General features: G+C 40.7%; 2 protein-coding genes across 3 annotated transcripts; one reads left to right on the forward strand and one right to left on the reverse strand.

Moving 5' to 3' along the window:
- Positions 1 to 558: 558 nt before the first annotated feature.
- RB195_011916 (uncharacterized protein) lies at positions 559 to 10,803 on the reverse strand (the record flags this gene model as incomplete). 2 transcript variants are annotated; one of them, XM_064193538.1, is made up of 10 exons in its annotated part: positions 559 to 621; positions 682 to 858; positions 2,663 to 2,770; positions 3,040 to 3,105; positions 4,850 to 4,987; positions 5,068 to 5,208; positions 5,764 to 5,913; positions 6,234 to 6,302; positions 6,850 to 7,002; positions 10,708 to 10,803. In XM_064193538.1, 10 exons carry the CDS (start codon positions 10,801 to 10,803, stop codon positions 559 to 561), a joined length of 1,161 nt encoding a protein of 386 aa, XP_064051121.1. The 2 variants fall into 2 exon arrangements, with proteins under 2 accessions (XP_064051121.1, XP_064051122.1); XM_064193539.1 differs by lacking the exon at positions 10,708 to 10,803 and having other exon boundaries at positions 6,850 to 6,981.
- A 101-nt stretch (positions 10,804 to 10,904) lies between these two features.
- On the forward strand, positions 10,905 to 13,317 carry RB195_011917 (uncharacterized protein; the record flags this gene model as incomplete). Its single annotated transcript, XM_064193540.1, has 9 exons — positions 10,905 to 11,030; positions 11,100 to 11,217; positions 11,276 to 11,373; positions 11,463 to 11,540; positions 11,604 to 11,742; positions 11,806 to 11,975; positions 12,317 to 12,380; positions 12,461 to 12,543; positions 13,210 to 13,317. The coding sequence occupies 9 exons, from the start codon at positions 10,905 to 10,907 to the stop codon at positions 13,315 to 13,317; spliced, it is 984 nt and encodes a 327-aa protein (XP_064051123.1).
- Positions 13,318 to 14,107: the final 790 nt, after the last annotated feature.

Genomic DNA, 14,107 nt, shown 5'->3' on the forward strand with positions numbered 1-14,107 from the left:
CATTTGTTGTCATTGCCCTTAACATCTGAAGTTAACTCTTTTTTTTTCTCAAAATTTCTTCATTTGTTGCGGTCACTGGGTGCTTCCGCTGTTTATTGTATGCGGAAACCAAAAAACAAACGAACAATCTGCGTTTAATTCTGGTAATTACCTCATATGGTCTCAACCAACTTCTTTATTCCATTATTTTACTCGTTTTTTTTTGTTCTTCTTGTGATTGAGAAGCACATCAACTTTTCTCCGATTGGATTTCCGTATGTATTGTTTTTACTGCCCTGCTTATGTTATTTGTTGGGCTATGTAAGAAGATGAACATTTTGTTACCTAGAAGTTTGTTGCAGAAGAAAATGTAGTAAAATTCATGCTTTTAAAATTTGAACGAAAGAATTTACAGTAGCAGTGTGAGCCGTCTAATAGTTCTAACCTTTGCTGTGGTCGAAATCATGGCAATTTTTAAAGGACGTTAACACAATGGACCAATATTTTTCCAGTTTATTTGTAGTTTGAGCGTAAAGTCTTTGAATTCATCTTGGAAACTTTTGAGAAGAGCTATCCTTACTAGCTCGAACCACTCGAAATCAATCTCAGTCTTCTCTCTTCTTCATAACTGGATCGGAACATCTGCAGAGTACCACAATTGGCATCGATAGAGTATTAATGTAATGTAACCTCATTACCTACCTTATTTACTTGCATAAGTTGTGGATTAGATGCTGCGATTAGGCCTATATCGACTGCGTAGAGTAATGCGCATTCAATCGATGAGAGGAAGTATATACGTTCCTTAGCTGCATTATGTCGAGCATGATTAAGTCGTACCCATACTTCAACTGGAGACATTTCACCAAATTTTTGCAGCTGAAATGATTCTTCCTGTGTCGGGGTAGTTTATACAATGCAATTTCATCTACATTTGATCACACGTTAATGTTTATTGGATCGGAATGAGTCGGAGTTTGTAGGAGCTTTTTCGTATCTGATGCGTGGAACTTTGTCAGCGACTTTCACGACTTATATTTGTATTGTATTCGAAGATAATAAAACATCAAGCACACAAAAGCAAAAGAAATCTAGGAACTCATGAAAAGTAACTGTCGAGAAGTGTGCGGCTCGACGGTGAGCCGCATTTTTCCGTGCAGCAAAAAAAAAAACGCGGTTCACCGTTGAGCTTCGCTGTCGTTAAGGGGTTAAATAAAGTCATTCTAGAAAAATTTGGTCCAAGACTTTCCGAACAACCTAATGTTTTGATAGGATGTGAGTATAGAACTCCTGCCTGCTGATCATGATCTATGTCATTTTCGTCTGGTCACTCGAACGACGTGAAGATCCATGAAATTAATCCTCAAGTCTTTCCTTTTTTTTTTCGAAACCTCAACATTTGGAAGTGTATTTATCTTTTCTTGTTATGCGAACGAGGTTTTGGTGAAACTTTGTTATTGCCCTGACTTTCTGACAAACTGGTCTTTATCAAAGGCCTGAAAATGGTTCGAGCTCTTTGATGCCATGCATATCCCATCAAACTCCTCTCTTCTCGCCAAGCCTCGATATTGCTCTAAGTACACCACGCAAGACATTCAAAAGGAAAACAAACTGACCAGTCTCACCGACTGGCGGGGCTGGTGAACCACCGCGTTCTTAAAAACCAATGCGATTGAGATCTACCCAATTTGTAGTAGCTTTGAGTATTGATGTCTGGATAACGTTAAAGAATTGCATGTGGGGCAATTCTGATAGCTTACATAGTGTTACGAACGGCAAGAAGTCATTGGTAATTGATAAGCAGTCATTTTTGTTATTTTATTGTCTTGTTATTATATTATTGTAATTTGTTATTTTTGAATAATAATAAAAATTAGTGCTTATCAAATCACCAATGACTTCTTGCCGTTCGTAACACTTTGTGAGATATAAGATTCACATGCAATTCCTTAACGTTGTCCAGACATCAGTACTTAGGGATACCGCACTGTGCGTAGATCTCATTCGCCTTGGTGACAATCTTTGAGAACGCGGTGGTTCACCAATGCCGCTAGTTGGTGAGACTGGTCACTTTGTTTTCCTTTTGAAGGCCTTGCGTGGTTTACTAAGAACAATATCTCTTCTCATCTCTTCTCACCAAGCCTCATCGTTGCATTTTATTGGTTTTGTGGTGTTTATACTATATTGGTTCTGTAATGTTTATACTATTGACGTACGATGAAGGCTATACGCATGGCCAGCTAAATTAGGTTTTTCGATTTGAATTTCCCCTTAACTTCTACCGCTCAGGTAAGCGTTGAAGTCTCTTCACTGGATGTACACGTGCACCGAAACCACTTGCTGGGTAAGTTGCTCTTGTGTAGGGGGTTGCGCTCGAAATGGCGCGATGAGAATAAAACTAAATTCCCGCGGACGATTGGACTTGGCTAAGGTCTTACCGCGAACACAACTGTATACGCAATTGCACCACATAAATCAGTTTTGACGTGAATGTACCCGAGATGAGATTCTGAGTCTTTCTGCTTTATACACAAAATTGTTTGTAGGGTTTTGTTTTTGTTCAGCAGTTTTTGATCCCCTAAAAAATCCCCTTGACAGTTATTTGTTCCCTCAGTACAGCGAGTACAGTAGAACGTTGTTGAGTTACAATTTAGTTGGTGTACTGTATAGTTGTGTAGCATACCGATCTACACAACATAAAAGTAGCAATAAAAGCAGCTGTACGACCAACACCATTGCAGCCATGCACCAATATTGGTGGAATTTCCGTTTCTTCTCCATTGGACGCTGCCTGATGAAAGAAAAAAGGTTTAATTATACATATTTGAATTATTTAAATTATTGTTTTATATTTAGATACTTTATGATTGTATCGTATAAACTGTACCTATCCTAGCACGAGTAGGAAAATCTACCAAAAAATCTGACTTACGTCGCAACTGCGTAAGCAGTGGGCCCTAAGCGAAGGTCCCATCCGTGTCACTTCAAGCGCAACCGTTTACGCAATTGCGCCATAAATCAGGCCGCTTTGACCTGACTATAGAAAAATGTAAATGGTACCGTCTCCGTCGCTGAAACTTCTGCAATCAGATTTAGTTGTTTTCGTGGATGAACTGGTGTGTTCACCTAAATTTGATGTAGTGAAGGAATATTAATGACGCGGGGATAAGGTGATGTTAGTTTGAAAAATTACTCATGATAATCATAATATAACTACGACGAACGGATCCAAAATAAATTTTTTCCAACACTAAGACCTTTCTATTTATATGCGATAAATAATTGTTTAAGGATGAAAAATTTTGGTGAACCTTCTTGTCGGACGTTCCGCTACCGTCCGTCCAGAGTCGTCCCAGACTGTCGCGTTCCAAGGTGCTAGCTTCCCAGGTCCAGTTCCGGAGGCTCATTGATGTCTGGGTCCAGTAAGGAATTGGCACTGGGACTCTAGCAACATGGCAAGTGGTTGATGCGGATCGTCGGGGGTAGAGTTGATCCGCACGAGGTAGTGCAAGCCAGCCGGGCTTGAATCCGCATCGATGATCCACGCCATACTCCGCGGGTACATTTTCTTGGAGGCCCTGAGGCTACCGCCATACCCCTCTGTACTCTACACTTACTCTGGCCTCACGCCGGCTCGTACATTGTTTTCTGACGCCTGTATGGTACCACAGCCTGCGGCCCTGCGGGCGCTCGCGGCCGGGGTCTTCGAGCCCCTAGCAACACACATGTATATTTGCCACATGCACATGAACTGCCTCGCCACCCCTCTATGGCTCAAGTAGATACAGGCTCTGAGGATCTACCCTGCCGTCATCGCAAACTACATATATACAGAACAATATAATGTGAAAAGAGCGGGGCCTAATCAGCTGCTCACTACGGGCCCGGGAAGTACAAATTTACAACATGTGCTCTGCTTCGCCAAACAGTCTAGATGCCGGTTTCCTCCAGCTCGTTGCAGCTCCTCCTCCTCCTTTTGGGTCATGTTATTGCTCGAAAGTTGCGCGGTTGTTCCTGATCGATCGCATCTGCTCCTCGAGTCCGTTTCGGTTATCGCTTGCCAGTTGACACATTGATGGAATGAATTTCGAGACACGGAACGGCTCATTTTATCGAGGCAAAAGTGGGCGGAGGGTAGAGCGCGCGAAACAGAGGAGAGCTATGGAACCTTGCGAGTCGCGTGGAATCTGCGACACAGATGACTTAACAGTCCCATACGGATTAGTTGTAATGGGTTTACTTAGTAGCTCTGGTTGAGATCAACTGATACGGAGTGTTTTTTCTACTGGGAAACAGATCTCACAAGAGACCGTTTCATCCTTTGTAAGAGGAGAACGACCTGTTTTCCCCAAACAAACTCATGGTCAGTACTGCTCTTTCCACTTTTTCGATTCTCATAGTCTTTTCCTCTTCTTTCTGGTGCACATTTAGTGTTTGTGAATGAATGAATAAATAAATAAATGAAAGTAGTGACTGTTTGTTGTATTTACGTTGTTACTGAAAATAATGATGAATGAAATTTTAATCCTAGGTGTCATCTTTTTCCGGTTTTGTAGAAAGTTTTCATTTTTCTAGAGTATTTTCAATGTCTGCTCTTCCAAAAATTCTTGAAAAATTTGTCTTGTCCATGATGAAAAATCATTACCCTATAACTTTTTCTGGAACGACCTAATATTACACCTTCGAAAATTAAGATAAATGAATTCCCTTGATTTGAAATGAACATTTTCTCACTATTCATAATATTTCCCTTATGTTTCTGGGAAACTTTCGATGTCTTCTCTTTCGAAAATGAAAGAGTCATGATCAGGGCAAAAAGTACCGATCGTTACGTTTTTGCCAGAATGATCTAATATTTATCGTAACTTGCCTGTGTAGGCATTGCAATCACGTAAAGAGTACGATTTTTCTCCAATGACAGTTTGTTTGTCAATTTTAGTTGATAATTTGTTATACCGGCATCCTCTTCTCGAATCGAAATCGTACGAACAGCAAATCGATTTTTAATCTGAATAGTTCAAGAGAAAAAATTAGCTCTAGAAGAAAAAGAAAGGAAGAAAGAAAAGCAAATTAATGGCTTTGTCGCACCTTAAAAGTTCGATTTTGATACGGCTTAAAATATGGCTCACATTGAGCTCTGTCCTCTGGATCGACAAGACACACCACAACGGCGATCTTTAACTGCCAAATCATTCGATACCAATCGATGAGAGTGTTTGCCATAGGTGCCTAAACATGGACCATTCGGCATATGAACATCATGTTTTGTGTTAGTGATCAAGAAGTGCGTACCCCAGTACACATTTTTTTGTTACCTCACACACCCGCCATCCCTCAACCTTGAATCAGGGAAAAAATTTTGGCGAAGGCCATAAAAATCAACATTAACGATAGGACACTGTCAAAACGACATCATTTAGTGTGTGTTTTGGTGCATTAGGGTCGAGGTTGCGCTTGAAGCGACGCAGTTCGCAGCTGCTCGCTGGTGGGACCTCTGGTTGGCTCCGCCCACGAGCTGAGGCCCACATGTGGGCGGAGCTAATTCAAGGTCCCACTGACGAAGACCTTTACTGCGCATTCGTACGAGGCATAATAGGACACAGCACGACAGCCCCGAATTCATAACTGAATCCTTCCTTCGCATTTCCGCACGTGCGATCACGTGTTCTTTTCTTGTGTAATCCGACTGGATGTTTTTGGGCGCTGACTTCAACAGCCTTGAGTTAGTGTTCTTGCGCACCTAGATGGAAACTGTAGTCAGAAACCGGTAAGAATGTTCCATACCTGAGCTAGAATAAAATTCCCATAAGGAGAATGAAGATGGTTGGCATTGATATACGTGTTGTCCTTATCTAGCTTTTCTTCCTTCTTGTTACCTGTTGTTAATTCAACAGCACCTTCATTGTAGCAAACGGTGGTAGAACTGCGGTTCTTCTAGAAAATTCGCAATCAAATACTACCTGTATTCGCCGGGAATAATGTTTACTCGGATGACCGCGACGCATACGACGCAGTTCGTGGAATCGCCTGTTTGACGTCCGCTCCTCTCTACCCTAATGGAACGCGTATCGCGGTTGTGCAAGTAAACATAGGTCTTGGCGGTTATAGTCGAGCCCGTTGTTCGGTCTTCGGATACTGTACTCTATGTATTATATGTATTTGTGTTTTCATGAAGGATATACGGACACTCTTCGTTAACCAAGAAGGTACTTGATCGATTAAATCCACATTCTATAACTGGGTAACTAGCTTACCTCTACATTCCTATTGTACTTCCAAATGTGTTTTTCTTTTCTCGTTAGAGCATCATGTTCAGCGTAGAGCTAGAATAAAGTTCAATGAATTATTACATTTTTACTTCATGAAAAAATATTTTCGTTATCATTCTAAACCAAATACACTTTCATTGTTTTGGCATTTATTGCATATCAACGTTTATCACGTCTAGAGTCGGCGCCAAAATTCTACAACCGCCACACCGCGACGCATCCGCCACGATGCGTCCGCCGCAACACAAGAGCTTTCTCCAGTCCACGCATAGACTTCGTTTCTCTGCCCTTCACCGAGTTAAATTCTCATTGACGCCGTCTGATTGAAGAATTTATATGCGCAGTTACATCTATAGCGCTTACGAGCCTTTTTCCTCAACTATTGCACTATGCCACGTGTATGACACGTGATTTGCACGTGATGAACACGTGCTGAATACAAACCACAATCGGAATGGGATGATCATTCAATTAGAATAAAATGAGGTGTACACTCGTGCAATGCACAAGCAGTTACATTCAAATTAGGGCGATGGGACCTCTGTACGCTCCAGACTGGAGTTAGTTTAGGTACTATCACGTTACTTTCGAGGTGACTTACCCGAGATTGTCCACGGGAACTTTTCTTGCTTATATATTCAGCGACAGTCTCCGTTATAGCATCGCGCTGTGAAGTCTCTATCGAAGATAAGCGATTGCATTTGCGTACCGGTTCCTGTTCGTCAGATCCCATAGTTCCAGGAGTGGGTTCACACTAAAAATAAACAAGATTATTTTCAAAACTTGCTTCCGCAGGAGGAATTGTAGCATTCCGACCACGATAGTTGCTTGGAAAGAAATGAGACGTGTTTATTGATTGTATTGTTTTCCTAGAGTCTATCTTGATAAAGCTGGTTTGAATTGCGGTGTCTTTCTAATCCAACTGTTTTCTTTTTTTCCTGGAATTTTAAGGTATGTTATTTTAAAGTCAGCACAAATTCTAAAAGGTCCACTGGGCTCTCTTGCTAGACAGTGCATGGTTAAAAAACCTCCGTCCTGCTCATTCATTCTGATTTAACTACTTTTCCATAGGTTTTATTTTAAATAAAAAGCCTCTCTTGAATGGAAAAAAAAACTCCAAAAACCCTTCTGAATGGAATAACAGAACTCCAGAACCTCTCCAACTTGTCGTTGAGTCAGCAGTAGCACAACCTATCGAACTCGTGGATGAGTTCTGTTATTTGGGCTGTATGCTGAAAAACAATGGCAGCTACGAGGGGAAGGGAGAGATATTCGTCAAAAGCTTCGCTAAAGCTAATTTGGCCCTTCACTAAAGCTAATTCGGCATTCAACTCATTTATCAAGTGCCTCTTGTCGACCCCATCGTGAACGCAGTCAAGCTGCAAGTCTACCTATCCGGAATTCGTCCTATCATGTTGTACGGATCGGAGACGTGGTCAGCCCCGTCGACGGTGATGGAGGAGCTTGATTACGTGGAGAGAAAGCTGTTTAGACTGTTGTTTGTTAGCAAACTTTACTACGGCTAACGTTTCGGCGTCGTCGCCTTCAGAGCCTGGAAAGTCAGATTTTTTTTGTGATATATCCTCTCAAATGCCTCATCCAGAACAAGTCATCCGTCATTCCACAAAATACTACATCCAAAACCAGAAACCAAGAGAGTCCAAAACGTTGTGCCTACCTAGGTAGCCGCGTTGCCGTGATATTAGCGGACCTCCGCGTGATAAAGTCGCTCCTTTAATACTAATTAGGATGCGACCCTCATATGACCCCGTAGATCAAAACCCGCAAAGGTCTTGATACAGAGCCAGCTCATTGGTCACGGCTATTCATTCTTCCTTTCTATTCATTTTTGGACTTTCAGCGTTTATCCAAAACGCCTCCAAAGTTCTGCAAGCTACAATTTCGGGTTCGTACGATAGAATCTTTCATCCACTACAGATCGTACTGTAGCCAATCTGTTGGAGGCAGCGTATCACGGAATTGAGAAGTTTTGATCTATACACGAATACATAGGGCTAAGGGCCTAGCTCATGACTGCGAAGGTGATCAAGTTCAATTCCCCTTAGCAAATCAGAAAAAAGCCGTCTGTAACAGCCTTATGTGATCCCGTCATCCCTACGACATAGCTTATCACGCGATAGAACTCGGGCAATTCCATCGTGGTCCAAGGTCCGCGATTCAACCAATATAACTCAAACAAGCCGCAGTCAAGCTGCCCCGCTCGAACAATCGTGGACGTGTTGCGAAATGCCCGCACTCTAGTGTCTGTAGTAAGTTGCATCGTTGGAAAAATGGGAGCAACCAAGGCTGTTTCACACACCTTTTTCTGGATTATTAGGGTGAATTGACGCTCATGCTCGTGATCTATCTCTTCGGTAAAGTGAGTTGAGCGTTGTCAATTTTGTGACCTGCTCTTTTCGATAACTATGCGGTGGTACGCTTACGTGCACGTGCGGATGCGTCGTTGAAACAACACATACGGTGTGAGTGATGAGCGATCGTCGGGCATGTGTTTCCGAAAGATAAATGGCTGGCCGCTTCAACTGCGAGCCCCGTTTACACCGTGTATCAACGAGAGAATCAGTGTGCGCCCTCCCAAGTATTCATGGCATTCTAATTTCTATCGTTTGAACTCAGTTTATCCTGGGATACTTTCACAACCCGTGTTATTTTGGTGGTTTTTGGTGCAATTGCGACCTTTTGGCGTCACTCTCGAAATTCTACCTTCACAAATTGAAAGATTTTTCTACCGGCTAATTCTATTACAAATCCTATTTAAATGAGTGTTAAATACGAGCAAAAAACTTTTTTCTTTTCCTTTACGAAGATTTTGAATTCCTGTCAGTATTCAGTTCCTTTTTTCAGAATTTAGCTGCGTTTATGGAAATTTAGCAGCTAATTTTTTTTCAATACCCTACTAATTTTTCTCCTGGAGGGTTTGAGGTTTTTTTTTGGCAAATTTTCGGCAGACTGGTTGTTGTGGAAATGAACCTGTCCTTTATTTTAATTGAATATTTTTAGAATACTTTTTTTCAAAAATATTTTTTTGCATTTTTCAATATGTATATGCATAACAGCGGCTAACAAACAACGACTTACAGTGATCTACATATCGCAGCGCTTTACCCACGAGAAAGAAATAGGTGTGGTCAAGAAATTTTCTGTATTTTTCATAGTAATTGAAAAAATCAACTGAGACTTGTAAATTTGATGCTTACAATTATTTTTACCTCATTTTTCCCTCTATTTCCAAGTTTTTAATTTAATTTTTGCCTTAATTTTTGTTTGTTGTTTTTGACTGTCCCTTTTTTGGCTACAGAAATATTTCTGCAACCAGTAGCGATGATTCTGTTACCGTTATTATTATTATTATGAACAAAAAAAAACAAAACAAGAAATCAGGACTTACATTTGAAAATTAAATGCAAACGGAACGATTTTCTGCCCAATAGTCGTTCACTGTTCTCTGTTGCCTTTTATTTCGTTCAGAATTGTGAGAGATTTTCTTTCTTTGTGGCATTTTCTGGAAGAAGAACCGAACGCGCAATAGTACTCGTTTTCCATTCTGATAAATGTCCACTTGGCTTGAGAAGTAGAAAAAAAAACTAAAGGAGACCTTGAGTTTTATTTTTATTTTTTAATCTTTTCTTGTCTTCAAATTAAATTGATTGAATGAGCCTGAGGTTTTCTAGTCATTTGATCAATCACTTGGGCCAACGTTTTTTCTTCGGATCGAAAGTTTCTGAGAATCATCGAAAAGCTGCCACCATTTGTTTTAGATGTGCAATATGATGGTGTATCAAATCCACAGATATTTCTAGAGTAGATCAAATTTATGAGATCACCACGGTTGTTGGAAGAAGGTAATCAGATAGTTAAACCCGGATAAAAATTAAAAAAATAAATTGAATTAAAGTAAAGTGAAAGTTTCGTACGTTTCAAAAATGGACCGAACATAATATGTTGAAGGTTGAAAGATGAGCTTGAATTTTTGATCCTTGAGTGGAATTCTTCCTTGAAATTTTCCTAATTTTTTTTCTTCTGAAAACATTAACTGATCTCAACTTTGTTTCACGGGACTTTTCAATAAGTGTTTATAGTTGTTCTTTTACAATTGAGTAAGATGTAGTGTCTCTTCATTGTTGAAAATGCATGATATTTGAATTTTTCTTTTTTTTTTCTTTTTCTGTTTTTCTCTTACCGTGCTCACCGTTATGCAGGCAATGAACTCATTAAAATGTGTGCTTTTCGAGGAGATCCTGCAGGAAAAAGACGCTTTGCGAACAAATTAATACGTTGACGCTCGCACCGCTTTCGCATTGGATTCTAACTACCTACATATGTAATCAAATCGCCATCGAACGCGTTCAACCGGATTGACCCGACGCGTTGATAGGCATTGCGTCTCCCTACGTGTAAAATGAAACAGAGCTATCGATCGGCACCGTTAAACAGGCACCTGAGCAGTGCGCGTCGCGGTAGCGTCGCGGTCGCGTGGTTGAACACGTTTATCGCTGTGTGTAGACGGGTTGAATAAAGACTCTGAAAGATCCATTTCGATTTTTCTGGCTCGTAATATCTGTCAGTGCCTAGTATTTCCGGAATAGTTCTGAAAAAATTTTCAGTCCTCTTTTATTGATCGATCAGTAGGTCAATATGTGGATCGTACTGCTACTAGTAGCAGTACGACCACTATGGGCGGCAACGCTTGATACGGCGGCAGTGATCGCGATCCAGAATGAACTGAACAAACATGCCACCGAGTTGGAAATGCTACTCGAAGTGAGTGTATCGGTCCGCTAAAAATCAATAATCTACTCTTGATTTGAAAGGAAAATTGATTTATTTTAGCATGTGAAAAATCTGAACGCACGAGTTAGTGATCTTGGACGCCCGGGACCACCGGGAATTAATGGATCACCAGGATTTCCGGGTGCAAAAGGCGAAAAAGGTGACACAGGGATCGATGGTGAGCAGTAAGGTCAATTAGAACATTAATGTCATAAGTGATGTCAATTAAATATCAGGAAAACCCGGGAAGGATGGTATGCAAGGTATTCCTGGAGTTAAAGGTGATGTTGGCCCTGTGGGACCCACCGGCATGAAAGGTGACAAGGGAAGCACGGTAGGTCAAACGTGGACTTACAAATGAGACGAAGATTGTAGATAGCCGTTTGATCTCCTATAGCTAACGCTTGGTTGATATTAGTTTAGGGTTATCCTGGTCAAAAAGGAGAAGTTGGCGCTGCTGGTACACCGGGCATGAAAGGTGACACTGGTATTCCTGGAAAGGTAATTTTATCCTGTTTTCGATACTATCCTGTTTCCTACTGGTCGATTATCGATTTACCAAAGGTTGGCGAACCCGGGTCCACTGGACTTCCGGGAGTGAAAGGCGAGAAAGGATCTGAAGGTGTGCCTGGCACTAACGGTCAGCCAGGACCACCAGGATGGCCCGGCGTGAAAGGAGATGACGGACTGAATGGACGTCCAGGTGAGGAAGAATGTGATTTCCGTGCGTGCTTCTAACCGCCGGGGTCATTCTTTGGAATTTCAGGATCACCTGGATTCCCTGGGAAAAAAGGTGAAAGCGGTATAGCTGGTGTCCCAGGTTCTCCAGGACCTATAGGTGAACGTGGACTGCCTGGAGCTCCTGGACCGCAAGGTATGATGGGACCAATAGGACCACCAGGAAAGGTCGGGCTACCTGGACCTAGGGGACCTGAAGTGGGTTGATTTGATCAAAATCTGCTGCTATAGATATTTTATAATTAATATTTTACACTCTATATTTATTTCATATTATATTATTCTATGCTTATTTATTTACAATTTTTATTACATATTTCACTTACATTTTTTACATTGCACTATACATATTATTTATGCTATATACATATTATTTTTATATTATTTGTTATATTATTTTTATATTATTTGACATTATATTTATTATTTTTATATTACTTTATATTTTATAGTTAAGGAATTAATAAATCCTGTAATTTAATGTATTTTTTGGATTTAAGCAAGGATTTCATAAGCAATCATTGAAAATTGACGTTAAGGGCATACCTGGACTTCCTGGCCAGAAAGGGGAAACCGGAAAGGACGGCCTGCCTGGCTTACCCGGTCAGAATCTATCTTGCTTCTATCTTTTTCTAAAAATTAATGCTTTGTCACCTCATAATCCAGAAAGAGAAATGTTTCAGGATGGCTTGTGAATGACAAAGGATACTGTATCCTAGCGTTAGGCAACTGTCCACCATCATTCACGCAAATTGGAGCATATCAGGTAAATCCGTGGGATACTGTAGAACTACCTGTATGTACATGCAGACGGTAAAGAACAGAAATTTCCAGCGAATAAGTGTTGTTCAAAAATATAAAGTAACCTACGTCCCTAAATGAATTAAGATTAAAGATTGGTTTAGAGTTGGCTAGGATGAATGCCGCTTTTTCGCTGTGTGAAAATCACTGGGCGGGAAGGTCCCGTAATTATTGTAGATGAGCTTCAACACAGCAAAAATGCCTCAGTAGTGTCTACACAAATTTTCGATCCACCAGTAGCTTGGAAGAAAATAAGATTTGGTGTGCCATATTGCGTAAGCCGTTACGTACCAAGCTCCTGTGCTTTCGACTTCTTGCTCGTCCCGTGCGTATTGTTGTGATGCTGTAGGTGGATAGTTTTGAAGCCAGATGCAACATACGAAAGAATATGGTTGTGTGCCGCGACGCGACAGCGTACGGTATACTCATTGTAGGCGGACACGGGCAAAAACGGAACGACGCGCGCAATATTTTACCGCGTTGATTTGTGCTACCAACAAATTTATAACCTTTAAAATAAAAACAGTCACATTTTGAACGCCTAAGTCCTCATCGTTCTTCATGTTCTACGCACCAAAGGAACCTTTGATGGATGTTCAAGTGTGAATTCCTGATCTTTTCCCTGATTCAGGCACATGTGGACAATTATCGATTCGGCGACTATTCACTAGTGAAATCAGCAGGAATAGGTGGAGCAGAAGAACAATTCGCTTTAAAAGTTCATGCATGTTGTCGATAAAAATGTTCTCAAGCCGAGATGCTGTTTTAGAACTCTGATCAATCAATATTTGTACACAGTCAATCAAATGATCATTTTTCTTCTGAGCTGAAGTGAAGAGTTAAATAAAAATTTTTATTTGAGCCACAAGGTGAGTGGCTGCTAATTACATGCCCAACAAGGGAAATATTGTTCCGCTTCGCAGTGGGATACGGTAGGTTCATCGTGGACAGACACGTGCGACGACGGACTGGCGCACGCGATATTTTTTAAATTGTGTTCCCACATTACTTTGCCAACATATTTGTAAAGGTCAGGTTACTGTATTTACCACCATGTTTACCTCTGGTAAAACTGGTAAGCAGCAAAAACTCACTCATTTTGTGTCATAAGTCTTGGATTTTAAGAAAAATGCTAAATCTGTGAGTGAAGCAGCTTTACTTAGAATAAATTCAGCTCAGTTCAACTATTGATCAAAAGACCACGAATTAAATCGGTGGATGAACTCCGCCCACAACATGAATCGAATAATTATACAAGGTTTTATTGACAAATAACTAGTAATTAAATTGAAGCATTAATAATACACAAGTGTAATAACGCTTGATGAAACATTAAGCACTTTAAGACTTTAAGAAAATACTTTAAGAAAAATGTTGAGATCAAGTAAACATGTATATGACAGATATATGAACAACCCGGTGCGATCAATCAATACGTACATTTTGTGTTGCGTAGGTCTACTAGATTGAAGAGGAGAAGAAAACCAGATGAAAGGGGTGAACCTAACAAGTATAAACATGTGGAAAGC

This window comes from Necator americanus, chromosome III (assembly GCF_031761385.1).
Source record: "Necator americanus strain Aroian chromosome III, whole genome shotgun sequence".
NCBI lineage: Eukaryota > Metazoa > Nematoda > Chromadorea > Rhabditida > Ancylostomatidae > Necator > Necator americanus.